Source organism: Rhinopithecus bieti, unplaced genomic scaffold (genome assembly GCF_001698545.2).
Source record: "Rhinopithecus bieti isolate Rb0 unplaced genomic scaffold, ASM169854v2 scaffold_20098, whole genome shotgun sequence".
In the NCBI taxonomy this organism is placed as follows: domain Eukaryota; kingdom Metazoa; phylum Chordata; class Mammalia; order Primates; family Cercopithecidae; genus Rhinopithecus; species Rhinopithecus bieti.
The window spans coordinates 727794-740934 of record NW_016810571.1 but is presented as its reverse complement, the minus strand read 5'-3'; the positions used below and the strand labels follow the sequence as shown (position 1 = coordinate 740934).

The 13141-nt window shown below is 45.0% G+C and overlaps 1 protein-coding gene across 6 annotated transcripts in view; it reads right to left on the bottom strand.

Annotated features, from left to right (window-relative positions):
• Positions 1-13141, bottom strand: part of ARHGAP44 (Rho GTPase activating protein 44) — a 214158-nt gene that overhangs the window by 70158 nt on the left and 130859 nt on the right. For all 6 annotated transcript variants that reach the window (XM_017892363.1, XM_017892361.1, XM_017892365.1 and 3 more), the window contains exon 6: positions 9752-9828. In XM_017892363.1, coding sequence (XP_017747852.1) covers positions 9752-9828 — 77 coding nt within the window. The remainder of the gene's footprint in view (positions 1-9751; positions 9829-13141) is intronic.

Below are 13141 nucleotides of genomic sequence, written 5' to 3'. Positions count from 1 at the left end.
TATATATATATATATATGTAATTTTTTTTCATACCAAGTCTCGCTCTGTCACCCAGGCTGGAGTGCAGTGGCGTGCGATCTTGGCTCACTGCAATCTCCACCTCCTGGGTTCAAGCGATTCTCCTGCCTCAGCCTCCCGAGTAGCCGGGATTACAGGCACACGCCACCATGCCCAGCTAATTTTTGTATTTTTAGTAGAGACGGGGTTTTGCCATGCTGGTCAGGTTGGTCCTGAACTGCTGACCTTAGGTCATCCACCCTCATTCGCCTCCCAAAGTGGTGGGTTTACAGACGTGAGCCACCGTGCCCAGTCTATTTTGATATTTTAAAACAGTGACAAGATGTCCAAAATATGTTCTCTTTGTGGAACACAAATAGCAAACAAAATACCAAGGTAAACTCTTGCCGTGTGAACGGACGAGTTTTGTACAGATACTCACGTTGGGAAAGGTGACATGAGTTTTGTACAGATACTCACGTTGGGAAAGGTGACATGAGTTTTGTACAGATACTCACGTTGGGAAAGGTGACATGAGTTTTGTACAGATACTCATGTTGGGAAAGGTGACATGAATTTTGTACAGATAGTCATGTTGGGAAAAGTTTGTACAGATAGTCATTTTAGGAAAAGTGACATGAATTATGAATTTCAAGGTTTGGGAGTGTTTTCAGACCTCTGTTCTACACATAAACTCAAGAGCTGGACTGCTCTGTCAGAGGAGAAACAGGGACACTAGACATCGTACAAGGAAACTTTGAGCTTTGAAAGTTGAAGAGCACAAGGATCATTTCTTCTCGCCAAAGTAGCTGATGTGCCGCCATCCTTCTCTGGGGAAAGAGGACTGTGACTGTTCGATCTGGGGAGACGAAGATGGGACACAAGCTTTAATGAAGGCTTGGGAGAGATGAGAGAGAAGGGTGAGGAAGAAGGGTTTAAAATTTCAGGTACCAGGAATATCTAAAGAAGGCAAATGCAGGTCGGTTGAGGACAACAGAACGTCCAGAAGAAGACTTTTAAAAGGCAGACAGGAGAGTGTCTTCAGTGGAGCATTCACTGTTCCTTCTGTCTAGTCTTGCCCCTTCCTCTGCCATGGGCATCCCCTACTTTTAAGTTCCTGCTTCCACTCCTGCACTAACGTGTGGTCGAAAAGGGGACTGCCAGGTTCTGCATGACCCAGGCAGTGAGTGGCCCAGGTGAGGGCCTCTGATTCAAGTCAAGCCTGTGCCATCCTTCCTCACATTGACCCAACTGATGAGTCATGGAAGTGGACATATGAGCAAAGTCCAGACAAATGGAGCCTCTCTTCAGCACTTTCAGAATTGGGGCAAAAGGAAGAGGGCTCACAGCGGGGAGACATGAGCCCATGTGACATCCAGTGACCTTGAAGAAATCGGATGTGAGAAAAGTTGCCTGTATGGGGAGGGGTGAGAGATGAGGAATGAGTTTTGATGGCCATCGAGATTCCTCTGCCAGTTCTAAAGAGACTTCACACTGCCCCGCCTCCAGAATTCCACTTCTTAATTCCATCGGCTGCAGTTTCCACTCCAAAACCCTTCTGTCTTACACTAGTTCACTCGCTTCCAAAGAAGGTAGGGCTTCCACAACAAAGTACCACAGACTGGGTGGCTTAAACAACAGAGGCTTATTTTCTCAGAATTCTGGAGGCTGGACATCCAAGATCAAGACAGAGGCTGGAGACCTCTCTCTGTGACTTGCAGATGGCTGCTGTTTCTGTCCTCACACAGCTTTCCTCTGAGTGTGTGAAGAGAGAGAGCACTCTTTCTCCCTATGAGGCCACCAATCCTAGTGAAACAGGGGCCCATTCTTATGACCTCATTTAACCTTAATAAGGTTCTCCTAAAGAACCTATCTCCAGATACAGTCACATTGGGTGTTAGGGCTTCAACATACAAACTTTGGGGAGATACTATTTAGTCCACAGGGCCCAGAGGCAGCTGGTTCGGCAGAAATGGAAAGTGTATGTGTCCTGGGCTCAGGAGGGTTAACCTTGAGCTACATGACCAGAAAATGTCAGGCTGACTTTGGAGAAAATTAGACCCCTTCTTTAAGCACTGCTAAACCAAAGCTATCAAAAAAAAAGAAAAAAAGAAATTTGTGTATCATTCAATTCAATTCACAACCTTTAATTCAGCTTAAAACTTCCTGTAAGCATTAGTTTCTCTGAGAATATTGAGGTCTGTATCATTGGCTTTTGAAGGAGACAAGCCAAATTTACTTCAATAGTGATAAACAGACACATCTTATTGGGATCTAATTAAACATTGGAGAAATGAGTGGGATTTGAGAGTATCCACCAGAATTGTGGCAGAAATTAAAGATCCAGCCATGGGACTATTGTTCAAGATGTGCTGATAATATATACAAAGTTACTTCCTGTCTTGAAAGGCTGTATGTGGAATTCACTGTTGTAGTTCTGCAGACCGTACTTCACGAAGGACAGAACAATATGAAAGAAATCTTTGGTAAACAGAAGTAGGATGTTGCAAGGATGAGAAGCTAGCCTGTGTCATTGGCTTTATGAAGAAATGCGGGGAGTGGCGGGCGGGGAGCATTAAGAACCCAGCTGTTCCAGAAGAGGAGCTGGTGATCCCTGCTGTTCAATACCACAGCATTTGATCTTGCTCTCATTGCTATATATCTTGGGATGCAGCCCTCATATTGGCTAAGAGTGAGGAGTTAGGGAAAATGGCAGAAAGTTGTGTTGGATTGGCTTCTTTTTTTTTTTNCGTTGGGAAAGGTGACATGAGTTTTGTACAGATACTCACGTTGGGAAAGGTGACATGAATTTTGTACAGATACTCATGTTGGGAAAGGTGACATGAATTTTGTACAGATAGTCATGTTGGGAAAAGTTTGTACAGATAGTCATTTTAGGAAAAGTGACATGAATTATGAATTTCAAGGTTTGGGAGTGTTTTCAGACCTCTGTTCTACACATAAACTCAAGAGCTGGACTGCTCTGTCAGAGGAGAAACAGGGACACTAGACATCGTACAAGGAAACTTTGAGCTTTGAAAGTTGAAGAGCACAAGGATCATTTCTTCTCGCCAAAGTAGCTGATGTGCCGCCATCCTTCTCTGGGGAAAGAGGACTGTGACTGTTCGATCTGGGGGAGACGAAGATGGGACACAAGCTTTAATGAAGGCTTGGGAGAGATGAGAGAGAAGGGTGAGGAAGAAGGGTTTAAAATTTCAGGTACCAGGAATATCTAAAGAAGGCAAATGCAGGTCGGTTGAGGACAACAGAACGTCCAGAAGAAGACTTTTAAAAGGCAGACAGGAGAGTGTCTTCAGTGGAGCATTCACTGTTCCTTCTGTCTAGTCTTGCCCCTTCCTCTGCCATGGGCATCCCCTACTTTTTAAGTTCCTGCTTCCACTCCTGCACTAACGTGTGGTCGAAAAGGGGACTGCCAGGTTCTGCATGACCCAGGCAGTGAGTGGCCCAGGTGAGGGCCTCTGATTCAAGTCAAGCCTGTGCCATCCTTCCTCACATTGACCCAACTGATGAGTCATGGAAGTGGACATATGAGCAAAGTCCAGACAAATGGAGCCTCTCTTCAGCACTTTCAGAATTGGGGCAAAAGGAAGAGGGCTCACAGCGGGGAGACATGAGCCCATGTGACATCCAGTGACCTTGAAGAAATCGGATGTGAGAAAAAGTTGCCTGTATGGGGAGGGGTGAGAGATGAGGAATGAGTTTTGATGGCCATCGAGATTCCTCTGCCAGTTCTAAAGAGACTTCACACTGCCCCGCCTCCAGAATTCCACTTCTTAATTCCATCGGCTGCAGTTTCCACTCCAAAACCCTTCTGTCTTACACTAGTTCACTCGCTTCCAAAGAAGGTAGGGCTTCCACAACAAAGTACCACAGACTGGGTGGCTTAAACAACAGAGGCTTATTTTCTCAGAATTCTGGAGGCTGGACATCCAAGATCAAGACAGAGGCTGGAGACCTCTCTCTGTGACTTGCAGATGGCTGCTGTTTCTGTCCTCACACAGCTTTCCTCTGAGTGTGTGAAGAGAGAGAGCACTCTTTCTCCCTATGAGGCCACCAATCCTAGTGAAACAGGGGCCCATTCTTATGACCTCATTTAACCTTAATAAGGTTCTCCTAAAGAACCTATCTCCAGATACAGTCACATTGGGTGTTAGGGCTTCAACATACAAACTTTGGGGAGATACTATTTAGTCCACAGGGCCCAGAGGCAGCTGGTTCGGCAGAAATGGAAAGTGTATGTGTCCTGGGCTCAGGAGGGTTAACCTTGAGCTACATGACCAGAAAAATGTCAGGCTGACTTTGGAGAAAAATTAGACCCCTTCTTTAAGCACTGCTAAACCAAAGCTATCAAAAAAAAAGAAAAAAAGAAATTTGTGTATCATTCAATTCAATTCACAACCTTTAATTCAGCTTAAAACTTCCTGTAAGCATTAGTTTCTCTGAGAATATTGAGGTCTGTATCATTGGCTTTTGAAGGAGACAAGCCAAATTTACTTCAATAGTGATAAACAGACACATCTTATTGGGATCTAATTAAACATTGGAGAAATGAGTGGGATTTGAGAGTATCCACCAGAATTGTGGCAGAAATTAAAGATCCAGCCATGGGACTATTGTTCAAGATGTGCTGATAATATATACAAAGTTACTTCCTGTCTTGAAAGGCTGTATGTGGAATTCACTGTTGTAGTTCTGCAGACCGTACTTCACGAAGGACAGAACAATATGAAAGAAATCTTTGGTAAACAGAAGTAGGATGTTGCAAGGATGAGAAGCTAGCCTGTGTCATTGGCTTTATGAAGAAATGCGGGGAGTGGCGGGCGGGGAGCATTAAGAACCCAGCTGTTCCAGAAGAGGAGCTGGTGATCCCTGCTGTTCAATACCACAGCATTTGATCTTGCTCTCATTGCTATATATCTTGGGATGCAGCCCTCATATTTGGTAAAAGGGGAGGGTTAAGGGAAAAGGGAGAAAATTTTTTTGGGTTGGCTGTTTTTTTTTTTTTTTTTTTTTTTTTTTTTTTTTAAGATGGAGTCTCGCTCTATCCCCCAGGCTGGAGTGCAGTGGCGTGATCTCGGCTCACTGCAAGCTCCGCCTTCTGGGTTCACGCCATTCACCTGCCCCAGCCTCCTGAGTAGCTGGGACTACAGGCGCCCGCCACCACGCCCGGCTAATTTTTTGTAATTTTTTTAGTAGAGACGGGGTTTCACTGTGTTAGCCAGGATGGTCTTGATCTCCTGACCTTGTGATCCGCCTGCCTCAGCCTCCCAAAGTGCTGGGATTACAGGCTTGAGCCACCGTGCCCGGCCGGGTTGACTTCTTATGGCTTTCAGCAAGGTCCTACAAGACAGATAGACTCAGGCTAGAAATGCCCAGTCTGAGAGTAAAGTGGAAACAAAGAGCATAACTTTGCTAAAAATTCCCTTTTCATCCTGTAGCCTATAACTTATACTGATGGGGAATCTCTAACTTGAGGCCCTGAGTTAGATCTCCTGCCACAGTTACCAAAGCAGAGACCTGAAGGGGAAATCAACTGAGTTTTCAAGGGGACTGTACTGTCAACAACCCCTGAAAGCGGCCAGGTGTGGTGGTTCACGCCTGTAATTCTAGCACTTCAGGAGGCTGAGGCGGACGGATCACCTGAGGTCAGGAGTTTGAGACCAGTCTGGCCAACATGGCAAAACCCCATTTCTACTAAAAATACAAAAATCAGCTGGGCATGGTGGCGCACGCCTGTACTCCTAGCTACTTGGGGGGCTGAGGCAGGAGAATCGCTTGAACCCGGAAGGCGGAGGTTGCAGTGAGCCGAGATCACACCACTGCACTCTAGCCTGGGCGACAAGAGCAAAACTCCGTTTCAAAAAAACAAAAAAACAAACAATCCCCCAGAGCAATTCCCTACCCCTAAACTCACAACTACACGAAGTGGGCTATGAAACATCACCGATGTGATAAAGGAGATGGATCAAGTTTATATGAAAACAATGCAAAAAAGACTTTTTTAGTCTAAAACAACAAAGGTCATAAAGGATCCAAGTTGAAGTTTATAAGAACAGAAATTTGGCCGGGCGCGGTGGCTCAAGCCTGTAATCCCAGCACTTTGGGAGGCCGAGACGGGCGGATCACGAGGTCAGGAGATCGAGACCATCCTGGCTAATATGGTGAAACCCCGTCTCTACTAAAATACAAAAAACCAGCCGGGCGAGGTGGCGGACGCCTGTAGTCCCAGCTACTCCGGAGGCTGAGGCAGGAGAATGGCGTAAACCCGGGAGGCGGAGCTTGCAGTGAGCTGAGATCCGGCCACTGCACTTCAGCCTGGGTGACAGAGCGAGACTCTGTCTCAATAAAAAAAAAAAAAAAAAAAAAAAAAAAAGAACAGAAATTTGCATAGGGGATGTAGAATTTCCTTACCAGATTTCAGTATATAGGCGATAAGCTTAAGATATAAAAACATTTGCTAAATCACAGGAGAGATGTCCCTAATGACACCGAGCGGCGTGTACGTTTGCAGAACCTACACACTAGTTGGTGTCACCAGTGAAAATATAACACTAGACAAAATGGACCATCAGTGTGACCAGGAGTAACTCTCCTTCTCATAAGACGACAAAACAAAAATATGTACGGTAATGACCAGCTTTGATACTAGCATTCAGCCCGCTAACAAGAGGCTCTGTGGTGGAAATGCGGGTTTTCTTTGTAGAAGCAAAGAAAAGACTTCAGAGCTAAGCCCCAGGTTTCACAGAAGGATGTCACTCTGCCCAGGAGCACGGTGTCCACCTCATGAAAACAATGGGACAATCTGCATTTCTTCAACCATCTTACATGACTCCCAAAATAGGGGACTTGAACATTCGTATTATGGGATGCAACTTTACATGGCACAAGGTCATAGAAGTAATAGCAACTCGAATACTTCCCACTCATTCTGCTCTCTATTCCTCCAAGCACACTAAAGAGATAGTCTCAGATTTGCATCAGAATAATTTTAAAACTACCCAACGCCTCCCCTTCTTCTTTCTGAACAAAGGGAGATGAGCTTCAGGATGACATTCTTCCATAGTCAACAGGCTCTAAAATTTAATAACATTGGCTTTGCTTTCATCTGTTCACTTTTATGCTTACCTGATACTTGTAGCAAAGGATACTGCTTTCCAATGTATGGAAGCACTAAAGGATTTCTTTTAAAATAGATTTATTTTGAAAAGTAATCAACTCTCCTAAAAGATGTATCGACACAGATGGCAAAATCATTCAGGTGGACTGAGGGTTTAGGGAACACTAAGTTAACCAAAGAAACCCTTGTTTCTTTGCTGATTTAACTTGTTTTATGTCTGGTCTTAGGGTACTGCTCTGTACCTTTTATTCTTCCTGATGCAGAATTCCAGTGCACCAATTACTTACAGTATCAGCTTCGTTTGTTTGTTTGTTTGAGACAGAGTCTCGCTCTGTCGCCCAGGATGGAGTGCAGTGGCGCAATCTCAGCTCACTGCAAGCTCCGCCTCCCAGGCCATTTTCCTGCCTCCACCTCCCGAGTAGATGGGACTACAGGTGCCTGCCACCACACCCAGCTAATTTTGTGTATTTTTAGTAGAGACAGGGTTTCACTGAGTTAGCCAGGCTGGTCTCGATCTCCCGACCTTGTGATCCACCCGCCTTGGCCTCCCAAAGTGCTGGGATTATAGGCGTGAGCCACTGTGCCCAGCTCTCAGCTTCTTTTTATAAAGCACTTGGGACGTGATAGTAATACGCAAAACAGCCACCCACGAATGTTACTCCTTGTGTCCAGGTGAAGAAACTGACATTCTGGGAGATTAAGTGACTTGACCAAGGTCACATATCTAGAAAATAGTTGATCTAAACCTTGAAATCTGACTTTCTGAACTCTGTATGCTACGTTGGTCTGCCCAAATATATTCTGTTTCTTTATTTCAAGAAAATGAAAACAAGATGTGAAGATGATTAAAATTGGCCTACACTGGGGTCTGAAACTAGCCTGGGCAACACAGTGAAACCCTGTCTCTACAAAAAATAAAAAAATTAGCAAGGTGTAGTGGCATATGCCTGTAGTCCCAGCTACTTGGGAGACGTGAAGCAGAAGGAGTGCTTGAGCCCATGAGTTCAAGACTGCAGTGAGCTATGATCACATCCCTGCACTCCAGCCTGAGCCACAGAGTGAGACCCTGTCTGAAAATTTTTAAAAATAATAAAAAATCCCCAGCACTTTGGGAGGCTGAGGTGAGCAGATCACTTGAGGTCAGGAGTTCGTGACCAGCCTGGCCAACATGGCGAAATCCTGTCTATACTAAAAATACAAAAATTAGCTGAGCGTGGTGGTAGGTGCCTGTGATCCCAGCTACTTGGGAGGCTGAGGCAGGAGAATCACTTGAACCCGGGAGGCAGAGGTTGCAGAGAGCGGAGATCATGCCATTGCACTCCAGCCTGGGTGACGAGAGCAAATCTTTGTCTCAAAAATAACTAAGTAAATAAATAAACAACAAATTAAAAAATAAAGTTGGCCTACGAAAAACCTAAGGTAGAACCAAATAGTTCTTTCCATATTAATACTCATGCACCTGCCTTTTTCAACTTATATACACATATCCCACTGTATAAAATAAAAGGACATATGTGCACAATTCCTGCTCTGACAGCCACAGGCAATGCCGTCTCAGGGCCTTTGGCACCCGCCTGCTACTACAGGAATTTTCTGGTGGACTGTGGAAGATGGGTGTGGAAGAACAGCACTATAGGTACTTGACTGCTCTCTGAAAGGACTCAAGTTAAGAGAAAGGCCACAGAAAGGAGATACCCACACCATCAGCTTCAGGAAAAGGTGAATCCCCAGAATGCGAAATTGCCTGTTATGGACAGGACATAGCATTCATCCTACCTGTACCTGGCTCTCATCTCCTACCTCTCTCCCCTTTGCTCCTTCCACCCCAGCCACACCGACCTTCCTTCTGTGCCGTGTACAGGCTTTTGCATTTGCTGTGCCCTCTGCCATAGATGGTTTGCACCAGATCTCTGTACAGCTGCCAAGTTTTCATCATCTAAGTGTACGACCAAAGTGACCGACCTCAAAAAAGCTTTTTCTCTTTTACCCTTAATGCTGTTGCTCCCTTTCACCATCATCTCCTTCCAAAACTACCCTGTGTTACATTTTTTGTTTTGTTTCATTTTTGAGACGAAGTCTTGCTCTGTTGCCCGGGCTGGAGTGCAGTGGCGTGATCTCGGCTCAATGCAAGCTCTGCCTCCCGGGTTCCCGCCATTCTCTTGCCTCAGCCTCCCAAGTAGTGGGGACTAAAGGCGACCGCCATCAAGCCCGGCTAATTTTTTTTGTTTTTTAATAGAGACGGGGTTTCACTGTGTTACCCAGGATGGTCTTGATCTCCTGACCTCCTGCCTTGGCCTCCCAAAGTGCTGGGATTACAGGCATGAGCCACCGCACCCGGCCTCCCTGTGTCACATTTTTTAAATGACTTGTAGCTTTCTAGAACTGTCTTGTTTCTTCACTTGCCTGGTGTCTACCTCCAAAACTCCACTGCAGCCTTCATGAGAACAGGGACCCAGTGTCTCGAGTTCACTATGATTACCTCCAGGGCCTGACACACATTAAGTGTCAAGAAAAACTTGGTGAATGAAAACATACTCGCCTACTTAAAACCCACCCTCCCAACATATGACCACTGTCCCTTCAAAGAAGTAAAAAAGAAAGTAAAGAGATTCTACCTGGTTCGTGAGGAATCCATGTCCAGCACCAACTTGGCTAAGTGTTTCCTCTGCTTTTGAATATTTGGGATTTCCACCTGTGGTTACAGGACATAAAAGATACAATCAAACTGAAGCTCAAGATAAATTATTTAAGAACCATTCCTGGCCAGTCACGGTGGCTCACACCTGTAATCCCAGCACTTTGGGAGGCCAAGGCAGGTGGACCACCTGAGGTCAGGAGTTTGAGACCAGTCTGGCCAACATGGCAAAACCCCATCTCTACTAAAAACACAAAAATTAACTGGGCTTGGTGGCAGGCACCTGTAATCCCAGTTACCTGGGAGCTGAGGCAGGAGAATCGCTTGAACTCGGGAGGCAGAGGTTGCAGTGAGCCGAGATCACGCCACTGCATTCCAGCCTGGGTGACAGAACAAGACTCCGTCTCAAAAAAAAAAAAAAAAAGAACTATTCCTTAGAACGATTCTTAAAGAACTATTGGCAGTCACCTAACAAGTTTACTAGCGGTCTCCCAATCCTTATTTTCAGATGAAATCCTTTTTTCCCTTTTGTGTTACTGAGGTCTAAGTAACAGGAATTGTATATATTTTAGGTGTACGGTTTAATGTTTTCATATGCACACATTGTGAAATGATTACTATACTCAGGCTAATTAACATATCCATCACATCCCATAGTTTCTATTTTCTTTTTTTGATGGTGAGTACATTTAAGATCTATCCTCTTAGCAAATTTCAAGTCTATAATACAGTATCATTAACTATCACCACACAGTGCTACACATCAGGTCTCCAGAATTTACTCATCTTGTATTAAAGGCAACTTAGTACCCTTTGACCAATATCAGATGAAATTATTGATGCCCTCTCCTGAGCTAAACTCTGCTCCATCTCTGCTGGACACCAGTCAGGCTCTCCATCAACCCAGACCCCCTCACAGGTCCTGTGCTTCTCTGCTCATGCAGGCCTGGCCACTTTCCTGCCCTCACCTTGGCACCCAATCCCCTCCACCAAAAAAAAAAAAAACAGGGCTCAACCACATCCCTCTTTACTTCCAGAAAGGCCAAAAGTGGGAAAAAATGCAGGGAGCCACGCAGTCATGTCTGACACACAGACCTGAGGCAAAACGGACAGCTGAAGGAGGAAGAGCGTGGAGAGGCTATGGCTGCATCTAGGATACAGATTCTATATTTATAAAAAGAAAGGAAGCAAATGTTTATATTTATAGAAATAAAGTAAGACTTTTCCAGTCAATAATGAATAAACATTGCCATCATGGCTTTTCTCGGCTACGAGTTCTTCCATTTTGGTTTTATGTAGATGCTCTTTTATATTTTCATTCTAAAATGGCTTCACTGAACATCCCAGTGCAGGATTTTGGTTCCAGGCCCAGCAAAAGTAGGGCAGGATGTGAGAATGCAAAACGAAAATTGGCCGAAAATTGAACTGAAATCATCTCAGGCTGCGGTTTTTATATAAGGAAAAAATTCGAGGAGAATCCAGAGTTCTCTGAAGCGCTTTCTATTCAGTCTCCCGAGCAAGGATGAGTAATGTTCCGCGTGTACCAACTTCCAATAGGAAGCAGCAGTCCCTGGACAACCTGAGTCACCACCCAGCCCCGAAGCTAAGCTGGAGGGCCATTGGGTATCTTGAATGAGCCAAGTGACTGTCAGCACCCACACTGGACTTGCTCCTTGGTTTGCTTCAGGCTTTGGCCAGAGCCACGACCCTCCTTCTGAGGCACAGAGGGGATCTCATGAATGCTCCAGGCGAGGAGATGACCTGAGAAGCCAAGAGCTGGTCAATCCCAAGGCACCTCATCCAAGATTTTCTCCTTGAATACTTTTATGTCCATAAGTAATTACTGGCCCATACCTCTGTCCCAGAAAGAATGTTAGGGGATGTGGAGGTGCTGGATGTGGTTCAGAGAGGAAGCCAGACAGGGTCTAGGGCAATGCAGTTCAATACAGTAGCCTCTAGCCACATGTGGCTATGAAATTCTAAATTTAAATTAACGAAAATTAAAGAAACTAAACAATTGAGTTCCTGAATCGCACTGGTGTTCAAAAACCACTTAAGGGCAGTGACTATCAAACGGTACAGATTGAGAATATTTCCATCATTGTAGGGAGTCTGCGAGGGTTAATTTTAGGTGTCAACTTGGCTGGACTGATGGATGCCTCAAAGGCTGGTGAAGCATTGTTTCTGGGTGTGGCTGAGACAGTGTTTCCAAAAGAGAACAATGTGCGAATCAGCAGGCTGGGAGGAAGACCCACCCGCAATGGGGTGGCGCCATCCAATTAGCTGAAACACACAGGAGGAAGGAGGACTCTCTCTCTGCTCTCTCTCTCCCTCCCTCTCTCCCGTAGTGAGATACCTTTTCCCCTCATTGGACTCCAGGTTCTCTGGCATTTAATGGGGGTCCCTCTGGCTTTCCACCTCATATTCAGGGTTGCACCATCAGCTTCTGAGGTCCTGGACTGAGTTTTGGGTTCTGAGGTTTCTGGACTGAGCCATGCTACTGGCTTCTCTAGTTCTCCGGCCTACAGATGGTCTATCATGGGACCTCTCCCCCTCTGTGATGATGTGAGCCAACTCCCCCTAATAGGGGAGAACCCCCTTTAATATATCCTATTGGTTCTGTCTCTCTGGAGAACCCTGACTCATACGGGGTTCTAGGGGATAGCGCTGGTTAGATTTTATACAGGTGGAGTGTCTCTTATCTGAAATGCTTGGGACCAGAAATGTTTGGGATTGGGAGTTTTCTGGATTTTGGAATATTTGCATTATATTTACTGGTTGCGCATAGCAAATCCGAATATGTGAAATCCAAAATGCTCTAATGAGCATTTCCTTTGAGAATCATGTTGGTGCTCAAAACATTTCAGATTTTTGGAGTGTTTCAGGTTTGAGATGCTCAATCTATTAACAGATGACCAATTAAAAATAATTTTTAAATTGTTACTAATAATTACTAATTAATTAATCATTGATTATTAATAATAATTAACAGTTTAATTGAGTATCTTTTAAAGTGCAAAGAGAAGGAACCTGTACAAACATAAACTGCGGCTGGGTGCGATGGCTCACGTCTATGATCCCAGCACTTTGGGAGGAGGCCAAGGCAGGTAGATCACCTGAGGTCAGGAGTTCCAGACCAGCCTGGCCAACATGGTAAAATCCCATCTCTACTAAAAATACAATAATTAGCCGGGGGTGGTGGCAGGTGCCTGTAATCCCAGCTACTCTGGAGGCTTGAGGCAGGAAAATCACTTGAACCCAGGAGGCAGATGCTGCAGTGAACCATGATCATGCCACTGCACTCCAGCCTGGGTGACAGAGTGAAACTCCATCTCAAAAAAAAAAAAAATATATATATATATATATATAT